Raw genomic sequence first — 21,640 nt, forward strand, 5'->3', positions numbered from 1 at the left:
TTTACGGAGAGCTTGTGGGGAAATAATTTCTTTACCTATCTCTAATTAATTTGGCTGGTTCACAGGCTATATTCTAGAGGTAGTGGTTTGTTTTTGAGAGATGGAGTAGAGGATTATAGACATTAGAGATGGTAAAAGGTTAGTGTTAGCTTTTAGCCTAGTTCCATGTTTTAAAGTTATACGCTGTCCAATTAGCAGTGAACTATGTTTCTTTCCCTGGCTTTTGTTTTGTTGTAAGCCAAGTTTGAGCTCCTCTTCTGTGGCCGCTGGCACAGGGAAAGCTGTGTTTATGAGGCCTGTTTCACGAAGAACCCAAATTGCTATAATTAGCGGGTTTGTAGTGTTGCTCTCCAGTATCAACAAAATGACTAACGAATTCTGTGTTTTAACATTTTACTTAGGCTTTCACTAGTGAGCTTGGTTATTGGTGTACTTATAAGTCAAGACTATTTGACATTCTAGAACACCTTTAAAGCATAGTCCTGAATATTTTAGTACTAAGAGTATGTACTACTATATAAAGTCAAATCTTTAAAAATACAGACCTAATAGGAGTGGACAATATGGCTTTAAAATAATATCACAATATTTCAAGGTATTTTTGCAAAATATTCTTGGCAATATGAGAAAACATTGAAAAATACTTTATTAATTTATATTTTATAACAATTACACTATTGTAGCAAGAAATGTTAACAGTATCAAACATTTAGCAGAAAAAGAAAATCTGCTGTTTATCTATTTTGTAAACAACTAACTTAACCAAGACTGTCTGAAAATATTAGTATGAAATAATATTCGTATAAAATAATAGTAATGTAACAAAATAAAAGCACATTACTGCATGAATATAACACATAAACAATTATATATATATATATATATATATATATATATATATATATATATATATATATATATATATATATATATATATATAAAACAAATAGGAACAAAATACAAAAGAGACTGAATACCGCATTATAATGATATGGATATATTTTTTTTTATCACTTTAAAAATGATCCTGATATTATCCCAAACAATATCCCTAGGCCTAGCAAAAATTATTTTCCGATTTTTACAGCATCTCCTTAATTCCATATAAAATGCTACAGCAATATGAAATATCATTTTTATAGTGTTATCTGCTTGATGCTTTCTTTTTTATCATTGGTTATGATTATGCATTTGATGAGCTGTATTTACCGGCGCTTGCCCTTGAGTGAGCTAAAGCCATTTAAAGTGGAAATTGAACCCACAGTGTTACTCTCTAAAACCTCAATGCGGTCTAGTGATTGTAATTTTGAGCAGCCATGGTTTGATGTCCTTCAGCAGACAAATAACAGAAGTGCTAAAGTTAGATCATCCATTTCTCTTGAACTGAATGTAAGATGTCTTTGTATATATTTTAAAAATGCCTTTAAAAATGTGATTAACTGTGTATTGACAATAGAGTGGCTCGTGTGTCGTCAGTAAGGTAGTTTGGTGAATCCAGAGTGAGCCTGCTGCTACTAGGTGCCAGTCAAAATAAGCAGAAGCAACAGAGATCAATGAAGATTGTCCATTCTTTCATTCCACATTTACATGAGTATCCTCTATCGCTTCAAACAGTCTAGCAGGCGAGCGGTGCTTGTCATTGGTTATGGAGCCTGGAAATGGGGTAATCAAAATGGGTTAACATAACCACAGGCATTATGAGGAGCCAACATCAAAGGAGATTATAACAACACAATTTATTTAATGGATCTCTCCTGGTGTGGACGAGGAGACAGGGATAGAAGGGGCAATAGTAACAGTGAGGTGATTGAAATGGACCACATGGCCTTGGCACGGTTAGGATGGAGGGCCTAAAATAGGCCACGTGACTCGCGATGCTGTCGTTAATGCACTGTTTATGGGTGATTGCTTCATGGTTTGTTTGGATATCACGTTAAGCATACAATTAGGGATTATGCTGATGGTCACAGTAGAGTTGAATTCAGACAGGTTGATTTCAATCTCATTTACGCTGCTGTGTGTGATTGATGTGCCAATAATGAGGGAACAAAGAACGTCACTGCCATTTTTTCTGTGGTGTACTCTTTGGTCTTAGTGTTATGTGTCACCACAAGGACGTTTCCTTTTTTTTTTTTTTAGAATGCAGACTAATCCAATGACAATGAGTAGAGATACATCAATCCAATGCCAAAACTGTGCAATTTTGCACAGGACATGTACTGTATGTGGCTGTACAATAGAAGCTCATATACCCTGTGGAACAACAATCTTTCCTCAGGTACTTTTTAAATCATTATTGTTATTATATCATACAGACTATAAAAAAGAGCACTTTTAACACATTTTTATGTCCATGACTCATAAGCAGTAACAAAGGTGGGTCAGAGGATCTGACCAATATCTCATATAAACCATTTAATATCTGTTCTGTTCTGTCTATTTTGGTTTAAAATTAAATAACAGTGTTCTTCCGTACCTCTACTGTCCTTTATTCTCTCCCTCTGACCATTTCTGACCATTCCAGAACACTGTGAGTGAGACAGAGGTGCTTTAAGCAGCAGCATCCATTTTGCTGATTACATTACCTTTAGCAGGTAATGTTGACAGGGTTAAAGAGGCTGGAGCTTGTGGCATATAAATTTAGGCTGCGTGAACAGGTCGGCTGAGTCCAGCTGTGCGCTAAACATCTGGGTGACAGAGATGATGACTGGTGCTGGCAACCAGAGATGACACACTTTCCTGCGAGAGCTCATCGCAAGTGCTGGATTGGGGATTGGCAAAGACAATTAGGACTCATAAAATGCTCAGCAATAACAGATAGAGATGGAGAATGAGAGTGCGTTTTTGGCAGATGAACAATAGAAAGCTGATTATCGCAAAGGCTTAGTTTGCCTGAGCTGTGTTCATGTGCTAGAGAACAGCCTTGTTTGACATTCTTAAACTCTCCTTTAATGCAGATGCCCAGTTGTTACAACTCTGGCAGATTACATCACTGTGTGTTGTGTTGGTGCAGTATGCTATTGTTTGCCTCAGGCAATTATTTTGGTTAATTAAGCATTTTCTGAAAACTTCAACACAACAGGATATCAGGTTAAAGTAACAATCAATGATAAATGGGAGTGAATGTGTAAAATGACTACAGGAGTCCAATTTCCAAACACTGGCTAGAGTGTCTGCCCAACCTGTTCCTCTCCAGACACAAAGCTCATGCTGGTTGCCAGATTGACACACAATGGCAAGTGGCGACGAGTCTTACTCTGTAGCAGATCAGTGAATGTATGTTGTGTGAATCTATGTTTCAGTGTCCAAAATTCCCATCTCTACTATGCTATAGTGGTGGTGGTAAAGTTAAGCGACCTCACTGAGGCTCAGTTAAATACTGTTCATCAGGAAAATAGCCAGCTCCCCTGTTTCCATGGCTCCAGCACACTGTTTGCGTGCTGTTGTGTTCTATACCTGGCAACTTGGGGTGTGGAAATTGGACTGGGGAAATGGCAGTTGGCAGAGTTGGAAGCTCAGAATGAAAGTAAGAATGATTCCTTAATATCTAAATATACATCCTGATCATGTAATGAGTTACTACAGAAAATATAATCCTTGATGGTCCTTTAAATGGACCAACAGGATTTTCCACAATCTGTGCTTAGCAACCTTGCTGAAGCTCAGTGAAATCCAGTTCAGCAGGAAAATAACCAGCTCGTCTGTTACCATGGTTGCAGTACACTGTTCGCATGGTGTTGTGTTCTATACCTGGCAAATCGGGGGTGGAAATTGGACTGAGGGAATGGCGGTGGGCAGATATGGAGGCTACATCCCACACAGATTTTGGAGATAGGAGGCTTTTGTGTGAGAGACATTATGAGTATTTTAGATGTTCTTTTTTAAGTGTGACTGGAAGCTAGCAGTTACCATTTGTGTTAGTTGTTTGAAGACACTTGGATCTAAAAGATACATTTTATGTCTTTTAGATATTTTGGTTCTTACTGAGCACCAGTGTGCTTATAGTAGTTTTTTCTAGTAGTTATTTCTGTCTAAAAGATTTACATTTAAAGAAACCGTAAAGTGCGTTCCTTTATGTTAAACAAGCAGATTAACCAGGTTTATTTAACCCATATAAATACATTGTATAAAGTATTTATTTTACGTTGAACAGTCAAGTTATTTTACAAGATATTTTATGAATTAGCGTAAGCAGTGCCATTAAAGCTGAGAGAGAAAATGTACCTTGTGATGATCTTAGTGACACCATGTTTGTATTTTGACATTTATTTGGTTAAGGTTTGTGTGACTTTAAAGGTCAAGAATTTATTCCAACACCAGTTTGTTGTGTGTTGATAGATGTGGTGACAAGTTTGCATAGCTAAAATAGTGAGATGTGGTGATGCAACCTAAGGCTTCAGGTTTGTCATCACTGCACAGTACAGAGTAACAAGACACTTTCCATAAACTCATACCTGCTGTGCTTTCATACGGGTGTTTGTTTTCTCCCGACATGATTTAGCACTTCTCATAAAGAAACTGTTGTATTTTCTACATCAATTTTATAGTTTGTGTTGAAAGCAAGTATGTGTGGTGTGAATGATAAACTACTGTAAATGGTAACTGTTAGCTTTGTATGTTTCTCACTTGTTACATGATACAGACCATAAAAAAGTAATGATAAAGAAATGAAAATATTGGTAGATGATAATTCAATTATTGTATACAGTAGACAAATGTAGAATTAAACACAACTATGGCTTTCCTCTCCAGCCGTTCTTAGGATAAAATGTCAAAACCCACTGATGCAGTTTTTACAAAGATCTTGCCATTAACCAGAGTTTTCTTATTTGGGATTTGTAAGTTTACTAGGATAATTGGATCCATCATTATAGCAGAGCTGTGAGCAGAGCTGCCAGTAGTTCTGCAGTTTAAAATCACATAGTTAGGCTTTTTGTTAGGACTTGTCTAAAGAACAGACCTGAGAATATATTGGTAAATCAGTTTTTTGCCAATGTTTAAGTGTGGAAAAAAAATTCTTAAGAACCTTTGCTTAATATGTTGAGAATTCTTAGTACTCATATGACTGTAGTACAAACATGGTACCCAAACAAAATACTGCTGCAACACAGACAAGCAAAAGCTAATGATTCGTATGTTACAAAGCAACCAGTGTAGTGTTATTTCCCGAACATACAGTACACCTAAACATATAGTATACCTAACCTAAACCTAAGTCTAAATCTGACCTATACCTCAATTTAAACCTTATTAAACCCAACCTAAACCTCAATCTAACCTTCTCCATAACCTAAACTTAACTTACACCTCAACCCAAATCAAAACCTAACCTACACAGCAACCTAAACCTAACCTACACCTGAACATAACTCAACCAGTTTAATTTTATTACCTCAACCTAAACCCAGCCTACAATTCAGCCTAAGCCAAAACTAAACCTACACATCAACCTAAACTTTACCCAGATATAAGCCTAATTCTACCCATCTAATTCCAATTCTTATCCTATTTGAAATCCTTATCCTTATTCTAATCCTTAACCTAAAACTTAGTAGAATGTGAAATACTTAATAGTTTCTGTCCATTAAAAGCACAATAAACGCACCTGTAGCAACACTGTTTTTTTAGTTCTTCTTCGAGTATGTGGCAGGTTGTGTGTATTTGACAGATTTTGTGTATTTGGCAAAACAGAGCTACCAGTGTATGAAAGCTGTTGTGTGAATCATAAACAAATACGTAAGAAGTATTTTTGTGATAATGTTATGATTTTCTTGGGGTTCATCTTTAGTTGCACTGTGTATGCACATATTTTCTGAGATCTGTCTGAACCAAATGTGGCTCTTTTTTCGATTACTCGTGAATCATTTTAAGCACATTTAGTTTAAAGAGTGCACAGTAAAATCTGTTTTCTACTCTAATTCAAATGCACTTTATCATGTTATGATCGGCAGTGGTTGCAGTAAATTCTAATGCCTAATGTTTCTGATACGCTGTGTGAATGTAAAATGTGCGGTGTCTGTATTGCTTACACAGGGTTAGAGATTTCTTAGTATTCGGAGAGAAAGGCAGGTTACAGAATGATTGCTGAATAATCTTGCTCATATAACACAGATGGATTATTGTGTTCTCCATCTATTTGATTGTGTAAAACAGAATGTTTGGTCATGCTTACCTAAAGCATCACATATATGTGGAATCTGCTCAGTCCTACGTTTCTGTTCAATTACTGTACTTCTTGTTCTCGTTGTACTGACCCTTCTGACCACTGTAGCATCTGCCCAAGGGCAAAGGTCAATGGCAAATCCTTTATAATCTGAAAACTGAGAATAAGCTGACAGCTTTACTGACACTTTGTATGGATGGTTTGTTCTTGGGTAATCTCCTCCAAAGCTCCGTCTAAGCAATGCTGAAAAGAACTGGATAAATGTTGGGAAAGTGGTGTGGTATTATTTAATGGAGCACAGAGAGCAGAGTAGCATTAGAGCGTTAGACTTGCTGTATATTAGAGTAACTGTAATGTAAATAACGTTTAGTTATCCTGATGGATGTGTGATCACCATGGATTTCGTGTTATAGAAGGATTTCTCTGATCAACTGAAGGTTAAATAATTGTTCCTGTATAATTACAGTTTAATGAATCCCTTGCTTTAGTTAAAGAATATTATTTTTTAGTTTTAGACCAGATGTTTTTTATCCTTCACTCATTCCATGTGCACAGCGTAGAAAAATAGCAGGGGCTTATAGAACATTTGTGTTTCACGCGTTGTCCTATTTTTATTAACCACTTATCCGAGTAAATCTCTACCTAATAGGATTTTTGCATTTTTGATTGGGATGGCTTGTAAATCCCCACCGGATTGTTTCAAAATGCTGAGCACTGCTTTCTCTCAATGCAATCTATACTGGTCTATAGGGCATATCAAACCCTAAGTGTGATCGATCCCTGCTTAATTACAACAGAGCACTGGACTAGAATTTATTATTTAATACATATGGGCCAAAAAGAAAACCTGCTTGTAATCCCAGGATAGAAATGAGCTAAAGTAATTAAGGACTTCAACATACCAAAAGGAATGTATGTTTTTTTCCCCTGATTTGAAGCTTAAGAGACCACTGTTTCTTAATCAGTTTCTCTGGTTTTGCTATTTATAGGTATACATTGGAGTAAAATAAACATTGTTGTTTTATTATATAAACTACCGACAACATTTCTCCCAAATTCCAAATAAAAAAAATGTCATGTAGAGCATTTATTTGCAGAAAATAAGAAACGGCTGAAATAACAAAAAAGATGCAGGGCTTTCAGACCTTAAATATTGCAAAGAAATTAAATTATTTTCATACACTTTACATTCATACAATTTTAGGACTTTAGAAATCAATATTTGGTGGAATAACCCTGGTTTTTAATCACAGTTTTCATGCATCCTGGCATGTTCTCCTCTACCAGTCTAACACTGCTTTTGGATAATTTTATGCCACTCATTGTGCAAAAACTGAAGCAGTTCGGCTTGGTTTGATGGCTTGTGATCATCCATCTTCCTCTTGATTATATTCCAGAGGTTTTCAATTTGGTAAGAAACTCATCATTTTTAAGTGGTCTCTTATTTTTTTCCAGAGCTGTAGTTACCTTCTTACTATTGGAGATCATTAGAGGCCACTGAACAAAAGGGAGGGAAATAGAGACCTGAAATGTTAAAGTATCTGGATGTTTATCATTTTGTGTGACTCATGAGCTGAGAAAACTAAAAGAGCTTAAAATCTTGGAGGCCTGTCAAGGCCAGTGAGGTAATTAATGCTGGGGAACAGCAATTACACTGTCTTTCTTGTAAATGTTTCACCCAGCAGCAGATCCTTTAATGATGAAACGCTAGGCTTGCCAGAGGTCTCCTGGTCGGCTTAAATGTCTTTCATTTAAATATGCCCTGTACGTTCAGTTACTGAGTGAAGAAATTGCTGTAAATGACTGCAAAAGGAATAATGACAGAGCTGAGCTGATGACTTTATCTTCCAGTTGGAGTCTATGCTAACCTTTTTTGAACTAAATGGTATCATACTAATTATTATTTACTCATCTACAACCTCAGGTCAGAAAACGATGCAACAGCAAGAAAATGCTAACTTAAAAACAAAGTAAATATATTTACTTTGACATTCATTTAATTGCAGACAGTATGAACTCAACATATTTCATGTTTGGTCTTCTCTTATTTAATGTAAAAAAAAACAACCAGTCCAACAGTTTCATCTCTGCAAACGTTGAGACAATAAAGCACTTTCCACTTTGTAATGATGACAATTCTTCAAAAAAATGCATGGATGTCCATGGCAAAGATGTCATCTTGAAGGCAGCATATGTTGCTAACCTTTGTCAAGGGCACTGATACAGCCCATACCACGACAGTCCCTGGCTTTTAGACTTGCTGGTTGCTAATTAACAGTCTGGATGATGCTTTTCGTCTTTGGTCCATTTTCACAACGTCCTTTTTTTTCTTAAACATATCTGGAATACTGATTTATCTCAACATAAAACACATTTACAATGTGATGGTCCATCTCAATTATTGTAAATTAGTGCCACTTTTGGACATGGCTGACATAAGGCTTCTGTTTTGAACAGGAAAATAATTTAAAAAAATTATCTGAATGTAAATCCATATTGTAGTGCTTGACATAGGCTTGCCTAAATAATCCCCATGTGGTTCTATCAGCTATTGTTGGATGATGGTTTGTGATGCAGTGCTGACTGAGGGATTAGATATGACGAGTGTTCAGCTAAGGCTTGCACCCTTGTCCTGAAATTCATACTGATTTCTTGAATTATTTAATGATTTGATAACAATAAGAGTATATGAATTAACAGTACCTAAACATAATCTTTAGGTACTCAGCTACTCAGCTACTTATTAATTTAAAGCGTCGGTCCGTATTATTTTGTTTCTAAACTGAAAGCAGAAGCATTTCTGAGTGGAGAGGGAACAAAATATTGTGTTTAATGGTACCAGTTTGCTGGTTAGACCATCCCTGCTAAGCCTAATATATTTATTTTAAAAACTGTGTGTCGGGCCGCTTTTTGCAGGAGTTTTGCTGGCCACGTCACGCGTCTTTACATACTTACGTCACATGTACAGCCTCTAAAATAGGATCCGGCTCAGTTTTACTGAACGTGAGCCACTGGTGGAGCAATGGAGACTTCAGAAGAGGAAACTCAGAGCTCAGTAGCGTATTCACTCATAGTAAAAACAAATAAACGAAAAAGTTTATGACTGGGCGCTCTCTTTTCTCTGACTGAACATAAAACTGGAATAGGATTCATCCGCTCTGAAAGGAGGCCGCATCACACCCGCCCAGTTAAAAATGATTTTTCCGCATGCTTAGTGCAATTATTCATTCTCACCAGAGAGGGCCCTAAATCCCTAAACTTGAAGACATCAGCTTTAAGACCTTAGTAATCATCACACATTCTTATATTACATTTACTAAATTACAATCAAATAATATTTAATAATGGCTTAACTAGTGTCAATTAATAGTCATCAGAGACATTTCTTAACAATTTAACAAACATTTAATACCGTTGTAAGTACTGTTGTTAGTGACTCTTATTTTAAAGTGTTAGCAATTATTTTATGCACTGTAGTTTAAAATTACTATAACATTACCATTGCCATCACCTTTTATCCATTTTTGTTGTTTTATACTTTTTACATAATCACCAGCTGCCTTGTACAAAGTGTTACTATGTCATAAGAAGCAGACCAATGAAAACAGTTCATTGTACTTAATCTTTTTAACAAATCTTGTTACATGGACTGTTTTGACTCCTCCTTATTTTTGAATATAGCAAATTCTGTTCCAACAAAAACAATATCCATGAGTTGATGTTTTGATAACAGTTGCTTTATTTGTTCTCTCCAGATTCTACTGGGACCTGATCATGCTGCTATTGATGGTGGGAAATCTGATCATCATCCCTGTGGGAATCACATTCTTCAAGGATGAGCACACCCCGGCCTGGATCGTCTTTAACGTGGTCTCCGACACCTTCTTCCTAGTGGACCTGGTCCTGAACTTCCGGACGGGAATCGTGAAGGAGGACAGTACGGAGATCATTCTGGACCCTCAGCTGATCAAGGTGAGGTACTTGCGCAGCTGGTTTGCTGTGGACTTCATCTCCTCCATCCCTGTGGATTATATCTTCCTCATTGTTGAGACTCGGATTGACTCGGACTTCTACAAGACCGCCAGAGCTCTGAGGATCGTCCGCTTTACCAAAATCCTCAGTCTTCTCAGACTGCTACGACTGTCCCGCCTCATCAGATACATTCACCAGTGGGAGGAGGTGAGTACTGCTAGCACGTGATGCACATTAAAAACTAATGCAGAATATTCAAAACAGTGCTAATGAACAAAACAGAGTAGATCCACACCTACTATACTATTAATTTTTGGGACATCTTGTTCACTATATCGTGCACTGCTTTGGGGTTTCAGCATTTTTTGTGTTCTCCAAAAGCGCAGTGCTGAACTTTCAGTGCACAATGCACTGTAGTAGTGTACAAATTAGGTGTCATAGCACAATACAGCCGAATGCCCATAATCCATCGCTTTGTTTGGTTTAAAGATTGACAGTTCAGATTGTTTACGTGATGCATTGAGATTGCACACATAACAAGGTGTCAAACATTGTTCTAAATCTTGTTGAATTATATTCTCTATAAAATGCTCGAGTTAAATAGCAAATAAGGTACTGTTTTGGACATATCTCTAATTTGTTGAAGTTTATTGTTTTATCATTTGCTGTGGAATAGAGAAGGATTGGTTCTTCAATCTGATTCTGAATTATGGACTTTTGTTGCTTTGAGCTTGCTTATTAACTGTCTATGTCTGAGTCTATAAAACAACTTTAGTTATTACCTTAATGTTTATTTCCCTCACTTACAAATGTTTTGCAAACAATTGAACTAACTTAACTACTAACTTAACTGTAATGAGCTACAAAACTCTTAGAACACAGTTGGCACAAGAAGTATTTTTTTTAAATAATCAGATTAGGTTTACATTTTTAACTAAAATGGGCTTTGTTGCAACTAATATTTAGAATACATTACTATTTAATAACTTATATATTCACATAAACTGTGAAATATACACTGAAGCACAAATAATTCTAAATGAAAGCTATTAAAGCCAAGTATTCTCCCACATTTCTGCATAATTGACAGTACTATTTACTGTTCTTTTTACTTTTGGTTATATCCATTGTTATGTTTCAGGGTTGCTTCTAGGCAGCATAAATATTTTTTAGCCTAGTTTAGAAAACAAGCAGTCATGCAGTCTGCTTTTATAAATATTTGTAAGAGAATGTGTAGTTTTCACTGAATTTCAGTGTGCTATTGTAATTGGACATCACTGCTGCAGCAAGTCAGTGGAAGTGGAAGACCATAGAAGACCATGTAAAGTTACAGTGCAGAAAAGTGTCCAATGCTCTGCTGACTCAATAACTGTAGAGTTGGTAAATGGAGGAGGGATAATGCTAAGTGTTTTTTTTCCTGAGTTGGCATAGACCATTTAGTTTTAGTGAAGTGAAATCTTAATGCTTTATTGTAGCAAAACATAAAAAAAATATATACTTTCAACTTTGTTTTACCTTTAGCCCATTGGAAATAACTGTAACAGCGATTGTGAGCCAGGCCCTCATGTCCACTTCTTCTGGAGAAACACTTTTTTTGCAGTTATTTCTTCACAATTTGATCAAGATCTATATAGATGTCTATATTGAGCAAAGTACATTTAGACAAATGTATTATTAGCAGCTTAGTTTAACATTAGCAGCTTAGTATTATTAGCAACTTAGTTTAAGAAAGGAAAAATTGTGTTATCTGGTTAGCAAATACTGTAGTAGTGTAGTATCGGTAGACATTAAAAGTGACCTTGTGCCACTCCTGATTAATACCTAAGAATTGTTTTAAAATCAGGTAGATGTTAAGTGTTAAAATATTACAAGATTTATGAAACTTAAATTTTTTTTTAAAGAGAACATAAGGGTTATTTTGTGGGTCAAGGTTTTGAAAACAACTCTGGTATAGTCCTGTATTTAACAGTTCGACAAGGAGGTCTTGAGTAAAGCGATAATAAGCATTTGGTTCCTTTAAAAATATTCTTTAAAAGAGGTGCATGATGTTGGAAAACATTTACATTATATTATTTTGTTGTTCTGCAATATACAGTATATTGCAATTTTACAATATACAGAAATGTTCACAGGGTTTAACCAGAAGTCAGGGATTCAGCATATTATGATATTAATAATGCACTCTGACTCTTGAAATCTGGAGTAAAATAAACTATTTTTGGCAGATATAATCTGTCTCTGGTGGATATGTGATGAAAACAAGTTTTTCTAAACTTAATAATTACATTGCATGTCCTGTGCTTGCACACACAGCAATAACAATGCTAAAACAATATACTGTTACATTGTGTAGCCCTACTTTTTTTTACACGTTTTTACACTCATGCATCTCTTTTACCAAAATGATTCTTTTCTGTACCAAAAGGGGTTATTCTGTGTCATCACTCAAAGAAGTCTTTGTAGCACCTTTATGTTCGAGTGTAAGCTTTTAACACAGGTGCAAAAAGCTTTACAAAGCCAGCCGTTGCTTCTCCTGCCCCCGTCTCTTCATCTGACCATTGTTAAACGCCTGCACTTTGACATTTTAATTGTCCAGATCAATCAACCCCATCAGCCCAAAAACTCATGAAGTAAAGGAAATCTATGCAAGAGAGAGAGGGTGATACATCACTGTCTGTGTGGATTGTATTAAACGCCATGTATCTAGCCGATCTTTTTTCCTGTGTCACTGATCTCCCACGGACCATTAGTAACATTAGCAGAAAAGATATACTGTGCATTATGTAACACGTCACATCCACGAGCATTTCCCTAGCCTAAACCAGCTTAAGAGCGGCATGGCCCAGAACTGAGCTTGGATTAAGCCTTAAATGTGACCCGCAGCATACTGCCGCTCTGCCGTCACAATCGCAATCTCTATCCTATTCTTCCGTTCCTTTAGATTTTCCACATGACCTACGACCTGGCCAGCGCTATGGTGCGTATAGTGAACCTGATTGGCATGATGCTATTGCTGTGCCACTGGGACGGCTGCCTGCAGTTCCTCGTGCCCATGCTGCAGGATTTCCCCTCCGACTGCTGGGTTTCTAAAAACAAAATGGTGGTAAGTAGGAATCATGGACCGTCATCAACTGTTCCATCCCTATCCCGCACACTGACAGCTACAGTTTGGGCTAAAAAATATACTGCCCTAAGCAAAAGCCTTGGACACCTAAGCTAATTTTTGAAAACCATCTATCTAAGCAATGCGTGTGTTTATGATCCAGACTTTCAGATGTTGTCTTGGGGAATTTCACATATTTGCACCCAAGATGTAATTAATCTATCAGTTTTAAATATATTAGTTCTTCCCCACACCAGCCATTGGCTGTACCACAAACCCAAAATCAGTCCATCTTTCTACTTAACAATTAGAGTCATCAGTCCATCATCAGGATTTGTTTCCAAAATGCATCAGGCTTCAAACAACATCTGTCACTAAATGGTGTGGTGAGGACACAGCGCAGGATTTCACAGGTTTTCCTCTAATGATTCTACTGTGAAGGTCATATTTGTACAGATGGTGTATGCACAGTAGAACAGTGCACCACTAATTCAGAGTGGAATAAATTCTCTTCCAGGGCTTTTGCAGTGTGTGTCTTGCTTTAGTAGCAATCCTATGAGCAGTTCTCTTTTAAGTTTTCTTGGACTTTCAGACTTCAGCTTCATCTCCACTGCTTACCAAAAAAACACTTTGCTGTCTTCTTGTAGTCTTCTTAGCCTGCCTATCTCCTGATTTTAAAAGTGCTAGGCAATTGCTTAGAGAAGCCCATGTCTGCTGATAATTTTAGTTGTTTTAGAGTATTTATAAAGCTTTGATATTTGTATTAGTCAGCCTTGTAAGCAAGCTGTAACCCCAACAGGCTGATTAAGAGCCGATATATTGGTAAAACATATCAGTGAGAGCTTAAATATCTTGATGTTAATTTCTTTTCTTTAAAATTGTACAAAATAATCATAATAACTTCAACTTCAATAACTAGGGCCTCAGAATACTTCCCTTTAAACAATGTTTGTGAGCATTGCACAAAGCAGAATGCACCTCTGCAAGCTTAAAAGCTCTCATACTTTCTGCAGTTTCATTTTTCCTAACTCGTATACTCCACAACTACAGGTGGCAGTTACATGACTACTGAAAACATTAGCACAATTCTAGCTATAGTTATGTGCAATGGACAAACAAAAGATGACGAGGAGGAGAAGGAACTGTTTTTGCTGCTCTGTCTTTACAAAGTGTTTCTCAAAGCTGTCCATGTTTGTTTTTGGCACAGCAATTGTTGCTTAGTGTCTTCATTGGGTGCCATATGCATGACACAATGAAGCGGCCTCTGCATAACGCCTGCAGTTGTTCCTTTTCTTAGTAATTATGTCAGATTGTTCACTGAAGCCAGGTGGACATTATATCCATACGATATATGTTGAAGCCTTAAGCGTGCTTCAGATGTTAAAGAGAAACATTTTTAGGTTTAGGCCTTTTGGATATCTGTTCATATTTAGCTTACTTAACTAGAAGAAACTTGGCAGAACATCAAATGTTCAGAAACTACCACATCAATGTTAAATGCACATTTCTGCTGTTAGTTATCATTGGAAAACATCACTGCTGAAATTTAGTGGAAATTCCTGTATTTTTTAACAAGTGCAATATGTATTGCAGAACAAACTCCAATATTGTGCAGCTCTAGTATCTTTGATTTTACCAAATTGAAAAATACTCTGGGATGTAATCAAGAGTGAATTGAATTTTTGCACCAGGAGTGGCATAAAGTTATCCAAAAGCAGTGTGTAAAGCTGGTGGAGGAGAACATGCCAAGATGCAGACAAACTGTTATGAAAAACCAGGGTTATTCCACCAAATATTGATTTCTGAACTCTTAAACATTTATGAATATGAATCTGTTGTCTTTGCATTCTTTGAGGTCTGAAAGCTCTGGATCTTTTTTGTTATTTCAGTCATTTCTCATTTTCTGCAAATAAATGCTCTAAATGACAATATTTTCTTGTTAGTTTGTAGTTTATAAAATAAATAACAGTGTTCAGTTTACCCAAACATATACCTATTAATAGCAAAATCAGATAAACTGATTCAGAAACTGAAGTGGTCTCTTAATTTTTTCCAGAGCTGTATATTGCAAAAATTGCAATGTGATTTATTTTTTAAATATTGTGCAGCTATAGTTGTTTATACAGTATTAAAAATATAAATAGCAGATGCCAAAATGTTATATGACCTCTCTAGTTTAGACTTTTTTGCAGAAGGTTCTAGTCCTGAAACCAAATCCTACATTTATCTGTCCTATTTCATTTCATCCTCCTTCTTCCTTGATATCATCCAAATCAAAGTGGTGTCCCAAAACCACCTGAAGCACATGTAATGCCTCTCTTTGCTGTCAGTGAAGACATGATATTTCACTCTGCCCCTTCTGCTCTTCAGGAGACCTGTCAGCTCAGGAGTCTTTTTCTTTCTCTCTCAGATTTCCTCCTGACTTTATTCTTACGCTGTCTGTCTTTACGTTTTCCTCCATTTTTCTACACTCATTCCTGCACTGCTGTATTTCACGTCCAAAATGGTGCATAGATTGAAATTGTGGTCTGTTTTTTTTTTATCTGTACACTTTGCTCTTCTGCGCCTCTTACACTCCTCTACTCACCCACTCTCTTTTCTTCTCTCGCTCGTTCTCGTTCTCTCTTTCTCTCCTCCTCTGCAGAATGATACTTGGGGTCAGCAGTACTCTTATGCCCTGTTTAAGGCTATGAGCCACATGCTGTGTATTGGCTATGGCATGTACCCACCCGTAGGCATGACAGACGTTTGGCTGACCATCCTCAGCATGATCGTAGGTGCCACCTGCTACGCCATGTTTGTGGGTCATGCCACCGCCCTCATTCAATCACTGGACTCCTCACGAAGGCAATACCAGGAGAAGGTCAGTAAGGGAGATGGAGGTGAAAGTGATATGCAGATTGAATTAGAAATGTTAATATGGAAGGGAAATGTAGTCAACAAAATTAAAAGCCAGCTTTAATATAATACAATTCATTTTACAATTAATTTTTGTGTTTTATATATGAATACAGACATTATTACAGCTTGATTTCATGCTTTAAAAATATCTGTGATACCAGACTGCATCCCAATTGCATACTACACACTAATACTATAAGGTACAATATATGCTATGTACTAATCTTAACAGTGCAGGTTGGGCTGGTTAGAAAAGAAAATATTATGGTAGTAGCATACGTTGTACTAACAGGAAGTGACAAAACATTGCTATGCCAACATGCATCACTGCAAGTTCTCCTGACGTAATTGCTGCTGCACTTGCATCGTTAGCTATATTTTTTTCTAATAATCAGTAGCTCCTGACTTCAGTTTTACACGGTATTAATTATGGTATAATATGTCAATTAAAACCAAACTCCAAAAACCTTTGGTTCTGAGTATGCATTGAGGATATTTGAGTGTTAAGTGATTTAACATGGAACCTTTTACCTATAATACATACTTCATACTTAAAAACAAGTTAATATTAGTATTAGTATGCAATTGGGATGCACCCATACTGACACAAACTGAAATGGTTTAGACTATAAAAAATGCATGATCATTAGAACAATGTCCATGTTCTTCATCTAAAAGCATTTATACACTGCTATGCCAAAAGTCATAGGAGAAGAACTAGTATCTTGTAGGACACTTTTAACTGGGCAAAGTGCAGCAACTGGATGTTGCATTGATTCCTAAATTTGACTGAATTTGGACCTCTCCACCACATCCCATAAATGCCTGATTGGGCTTGTTCATGTGCAGGCCACACCATCCTCTAACTAGTTCCTAAAACTCATTGTGGACAACTCAGGTCCAGTGGCACAGAGAATTATGTTGCTGGAATATTGCATCATTGTGGAAACATGAAGTCAATGAAGGGCTGAAAATGTTTCACCAAGCAGTGAAACATAGTAGACAGCAGTCAGAGTGTGTTTAGGTGGACAATTCCACCCAATGTATGCTATTATAATACACCTCACACCAATAAGGAACAACCACCAGCCTGCACAGTGCCTTGTTGATATCTGGGGTCCACACACAGACCATATCTATCTTCTCTAGGGCCAAGTTAGCAACCTCACAAGCTCAAGTGAGGAGCTGGGTCCAGGGTTGTGCTGTTAACAGAGGATCTCTGGCAGGTCTTCTGTTCCCATACCCTGTGAACGTTACATTGAGAGTCACTTTTCTGTAAATTGAAAAATCTAACCAGATGCATGTAACATTTCATGATTAATTTACATGAATTATGCTATTCCATGTCTTTTGGGACATTGGAATACTATTTTTTAATGTTGCTGTGACATCACCAGACGTCTAACTAAACATCTAATGTTGGCTATTGGTTTTAAAAATGGAAGCAATCTGAGTAGGTCAGTTTCCCAGATAGGGAAAGTTTATCTTAGACCTACACTATATTTTATTTTCAATGGAAAATCTCCATTTAAAATGCTGTGTAGTCAAAGATTGTGCTATAATCCCTGTTTGGAAGCTGTCCCAATGTGTTGTACTGTGTGGCAAAGATTAAACAGCAGGACATTTTGTATCGTGAAATACTGTAAGTGTATTGTTGCACCCCTGCTGTCTCTAGTATCTTGTTTAATTGCACATATCTCAAACATAGTATGTAGTGGACAGTCTAAATACAAATATACTGAAGTTCATATAGTCATAGTTGTTTGATCTCAATGGTTCATGACCTCCATGGGGATCAATGGGCACTATTTTGTCCTCCATGCCCAGTATGTTTAGAGTGTTAATTGAACTGTTGCCATTTTTAATGAGGAGGAGACACAAGAGCTTTGACCTCTGCTATGTCAAAAGACTCAAGTCAATTCAGCCCTGCTGCAGTTGCTATGGCAATGCGCATTGTTGATACAGGATGGTTTTATTGATGGGGCTGCAGCGGTTTCGTTGTGGATCTTCAGCTCTGTGCCGTCCTCTAAACAGGGTTTTTGAAGTATCGTACCATAATGTCTCGTGACACGGGACTCTTTTTTCCCCTGTTTCATTTCATGCAGAGTGAGAAGGGTGTTCTTGCTCCTGTTCTGAGACAGCGCTTGCACACCGATGACTTTGATTCTGGTGTCAGAATGCAGAATTCACTCTCCCCAGCACTGCAAGCTCGAGGGAAAGAGAGAGAGGGGAGAGAGACTCAGTGGGAGAACTGCAGGGATTAGCAAGGCTTCGTCAGGGGCCTAACTCTTAGTGAAGTTAACTGTTTATTTCATTACCTGCCGGAGCTCAGCTTTTCACACTTTGATTGGATATACTTTCCTTAATGGCAATGCGATTACCAGCAACCTGCTGACAACAGCATTATTCATCTCCTGAAAAGGACAAATTCCAATGACAGCCTGTTTTTTTTTCTTCTTTTTTTTCTGACACCATGACTCACGCTTAGCCTACTTTATCCTGACAGTTTGTATGTGCCTTCGTTCCCTCCTCACGCTCTCTAGAGTGGAGCCCAACTGTATTGTTTGACATTATTTCCTCTCGTCTGGAGTCATCCCTGCTGGCTTTGTCTTCTGTCCTTGAATATGATAATAGCACAGAGAGCCCGCACAGAGAATCAGAGGTGCTACATGTGGGCAGGAGGAAAGGTTGCATACAGCACCGCCTAAACGGTCACAGCTGACACGGTAGGAGCATTAGCATGTGGTGAAGGGCATGCTGGAGCCAGGTTGCAGTCGACAGCCAGGACAGGAGTTCATGGGATAGAGAAGGCTTACTGTGGAGGAAGCTTATGAAAGTGCTAAAAGAGAGAAAAAAAGAGAAAGAGAGAGAGAGAAAGAGCAAGGGACAGGAAAGAGAGAATAGGAAAAGGTGTTTGCTCTGTGTGGGAAGTTTTTAAGCCATAGAGAGAGAGAGAGAGAGAGAAAACGGTGAAGAGAGAAGGGCAGAGTGAGGAGGAGGAGGAGTTGCGGAGGTGGGCTGAACGTTTCAGGGCTGCAAACGCGCTGTCATGCACACAGACATGAATAAAATAACAAAAGAGACAGCAAGAGGGGAGAGTGGGTAAAACAAACCCTATCAATACTAAATGCCCTTCCTAGAAGTCAAACAGGCAGGCAGAGAACGAGGGAGATGAGGGGGAGAGATGGTAGCAGATGCAAAAAGTGTTCACAAGCAATATGGGAAAGCTACATAAACATGCATCTCGCCTCCCACACTCTTCAATCTGTTGTTTAGTATTAAAAGGATTGATGTATAATAAACAGTGTAATAGATCTCTCACATCTTCTGCACATTTAATTGTACAGCATTTTGTTGTGGCTCATTAATAATAATAATTAGAAAAAGAAGAAAAAAAAGAAAGAAGAAGAATAGCAACAACAATACATAGTATTTATGTAGTAATTTTTAAGATTCTAAAGATGCTTCAAATTATAAATAGAGTCTCTAGCGGCAATACATGGGGTCCAGGAACAGGTCATCTAAGTAAGACCTAATGCACCAGTACTGGCAAAACAGAATATAAAATATTTTATGAGCCTCTTCATTTTTAGCAGGTTAACCTATTCATCCAAATCTGTTTTATAAACAGATAAAAAGCCAGGCCAAGTTCACAAATACATGCTTTGCCAAAAAATTCTAAATATCTGAAAATGTTGCCAGTGGAGCCTATTTTAGTTGACTGATTCATTTTGGGCTGGTATGAGCCAAGAAATCTGTAGAATTATGTCAGTTTCAGTATGCTGCAGCACCCCAAGTACTTTCAGCGCCAATACATCTTTAATTAAGATATTTTTCAGGGACTTTTTGGGAATTCAGAAGGAATTATAATGACACTATTTTTTTTACTATTTCTGACCTGCAGTACAAACAGGTAGAGCAGTACATGTCCTTCCACAAGCTTCCTGCAGACATGCGCCAAAGGATCCATGACTACTACGAGCACCGTTACCAGGGCAAGATGTTTGACGAGGAGAGCATTCTAGGAGAACTGAATGAGCCACTCAGAGAGGTAAGAGAGATCTTTCTCAGAATGCATTTTATATTTATATATTTATAGTTAATATATACTTGTGTCTTTTGTAGGTGTAAAATGTACTGTAAATGCACTGATGTTCAGTTTGGGTCGGTGGTGATTGAAATACATGATTTAACTGATAATTCATTCTAATCTAGGTCAGAGACTAACAGCCTTCCCCTCTATTTCTGTTCTTTTGAAGGAGATCATCAGTTTCAACTGTCGAAAGTTGGTGGCCACCATGCCCTTATTTGCCAATGCAGATCCCAACTTTGTGACCTCCATGCTAACAAAGTTACGCTTTGAGGTCTTCCAGCCAGGGGACTACATCATTCGAGAAGGCACTGTAGGAAAGAAGATGTATTTCATCCAGCATGGGGTGCTAACAGTCCTGACCAAGGGCAGCAAAGAGACAAAGATTTCAGACGGATCTTATTTTGGAGGTGAGTAGAGGTTTAAAACCTCGTTTCTGTAATAGCTGGAATAATTGATTGAGAGGCCATAGGTTAAGGGATTGTGACTCACATCCTTCACTCTGTTACCCTTCTAAAAATGGCACTGCAGTTGTATGTTGTATGAGAAGATACAATCCATGATGTTTTATTTGTAATTTCCATAGTTTTTCATTTTGCGACTATTGGTTTCTGTGTGACAAGAAAAAAAAAATGTCACACAATATCAAACTATCATCATTAAATAATTAATAATGCAAAGTAATCAGTTAGTGCTTTTTAAGTGCCTATAGATGCTTACAATTGTAAATAGTTTGGGCAGTACCCAGGGTCCAAGCACAAGTCATCTCAGTGAGGTCTAATGCACCAGCAAACAGAAGATAAAATATGTCATGATTTTTGAAGTTTTAAACAGGTTAACCTTTTCATCCGACAAGAGATTCATGAAGACCAGATGAAAAACCTAAATTCACATATGCATGTGCAAATGGAGTCCAATTAAATTTGCATGCTGCATGTGGCCGATCAGACTCATCTTGTGTGCACTACCTATTAGCCTATTTAAGTTTTATGTCAGTACACTTTACTGTTTGGTCTACATAATAGTAATAGTACATACAATAACAAAGACAATTTAGATCCAGCACCTTTAGTGCTTGGGCCCCAATAACCTCACAACATACTAGAAAAATAGTAAAAGGACACATCAGTAAGAGCACAGCTTTGAAAATCTAATAATTCATTGCCATTTATGTTTAAAAAGTGGTTTACAGCTGTCTACAGCACTTTTAGCTCACTGCTTTTGAAGTCGATGAAGTCATGCTTCATTATTTTCAAATTCACTAGGCTTGCACCAGTAGACTTACGCTTGGGTATTGGCATCAAACACATCAAAATCTGACTAGTCACAAAGAAAGGTCTGAACCTGTGGGTTCCGTTAATGATGCATTCCAGTCAAATACTGAAGGATCCAACATATTATCTATTATGTA

General features: G+C 37.3%; 1 protein-coding gene across 1 annotated transcript in view; it reads left to right on the forward strand.

The window, feature by feature from the left end:
* Positions 1–21,640, forward strand: part of hcn4l (hyperpolarization activated cyclic nucleotide-gated potassium channel 4l) — a 35,343-nt gene that overhangs the window by 1,790 nt on the left and 11,913 nt on the right. Inside the window, exons 2-6 of the mRNA XM_015605106.3 lie at positions 9,919–10,342; positions 13,077–13,238; positions 15,883–16,101; positions 20,044–20,190; positions 20,399–20,639. Of these exons, the coding sequence (XP_015460592.3) occupies positions 9,919–10,342; positions 13,077–13,238; positions 15,883–16,101; positions 20,044–20,190; positions 20,399–20,639 (1,193 nt within the window). The remainder of the gene's footprint in view (positions 1–9,918; positions 10,343–13,076; positions 13,239–15,882; positions 16,102–20,043; positions 20,191–20,398; positions 20,640–21,640) is intronic.

Source organism: Astyanax mexicanus, chromosome 2 (assembly GCF_023375975.1).
Source record: "Astyanax mexicanus isolate ESR-SI-001 chromosome 2, AstMex3_surface, whole genome shotgun sequence".
In the NCBI taxonomy this organism is placed as follows: Eukaryota; Metazoa; Chordata; class Actinopteri; order Characiformes; family Acestrorhamphidae; genus Astyanax; species Astyanax mexicanus.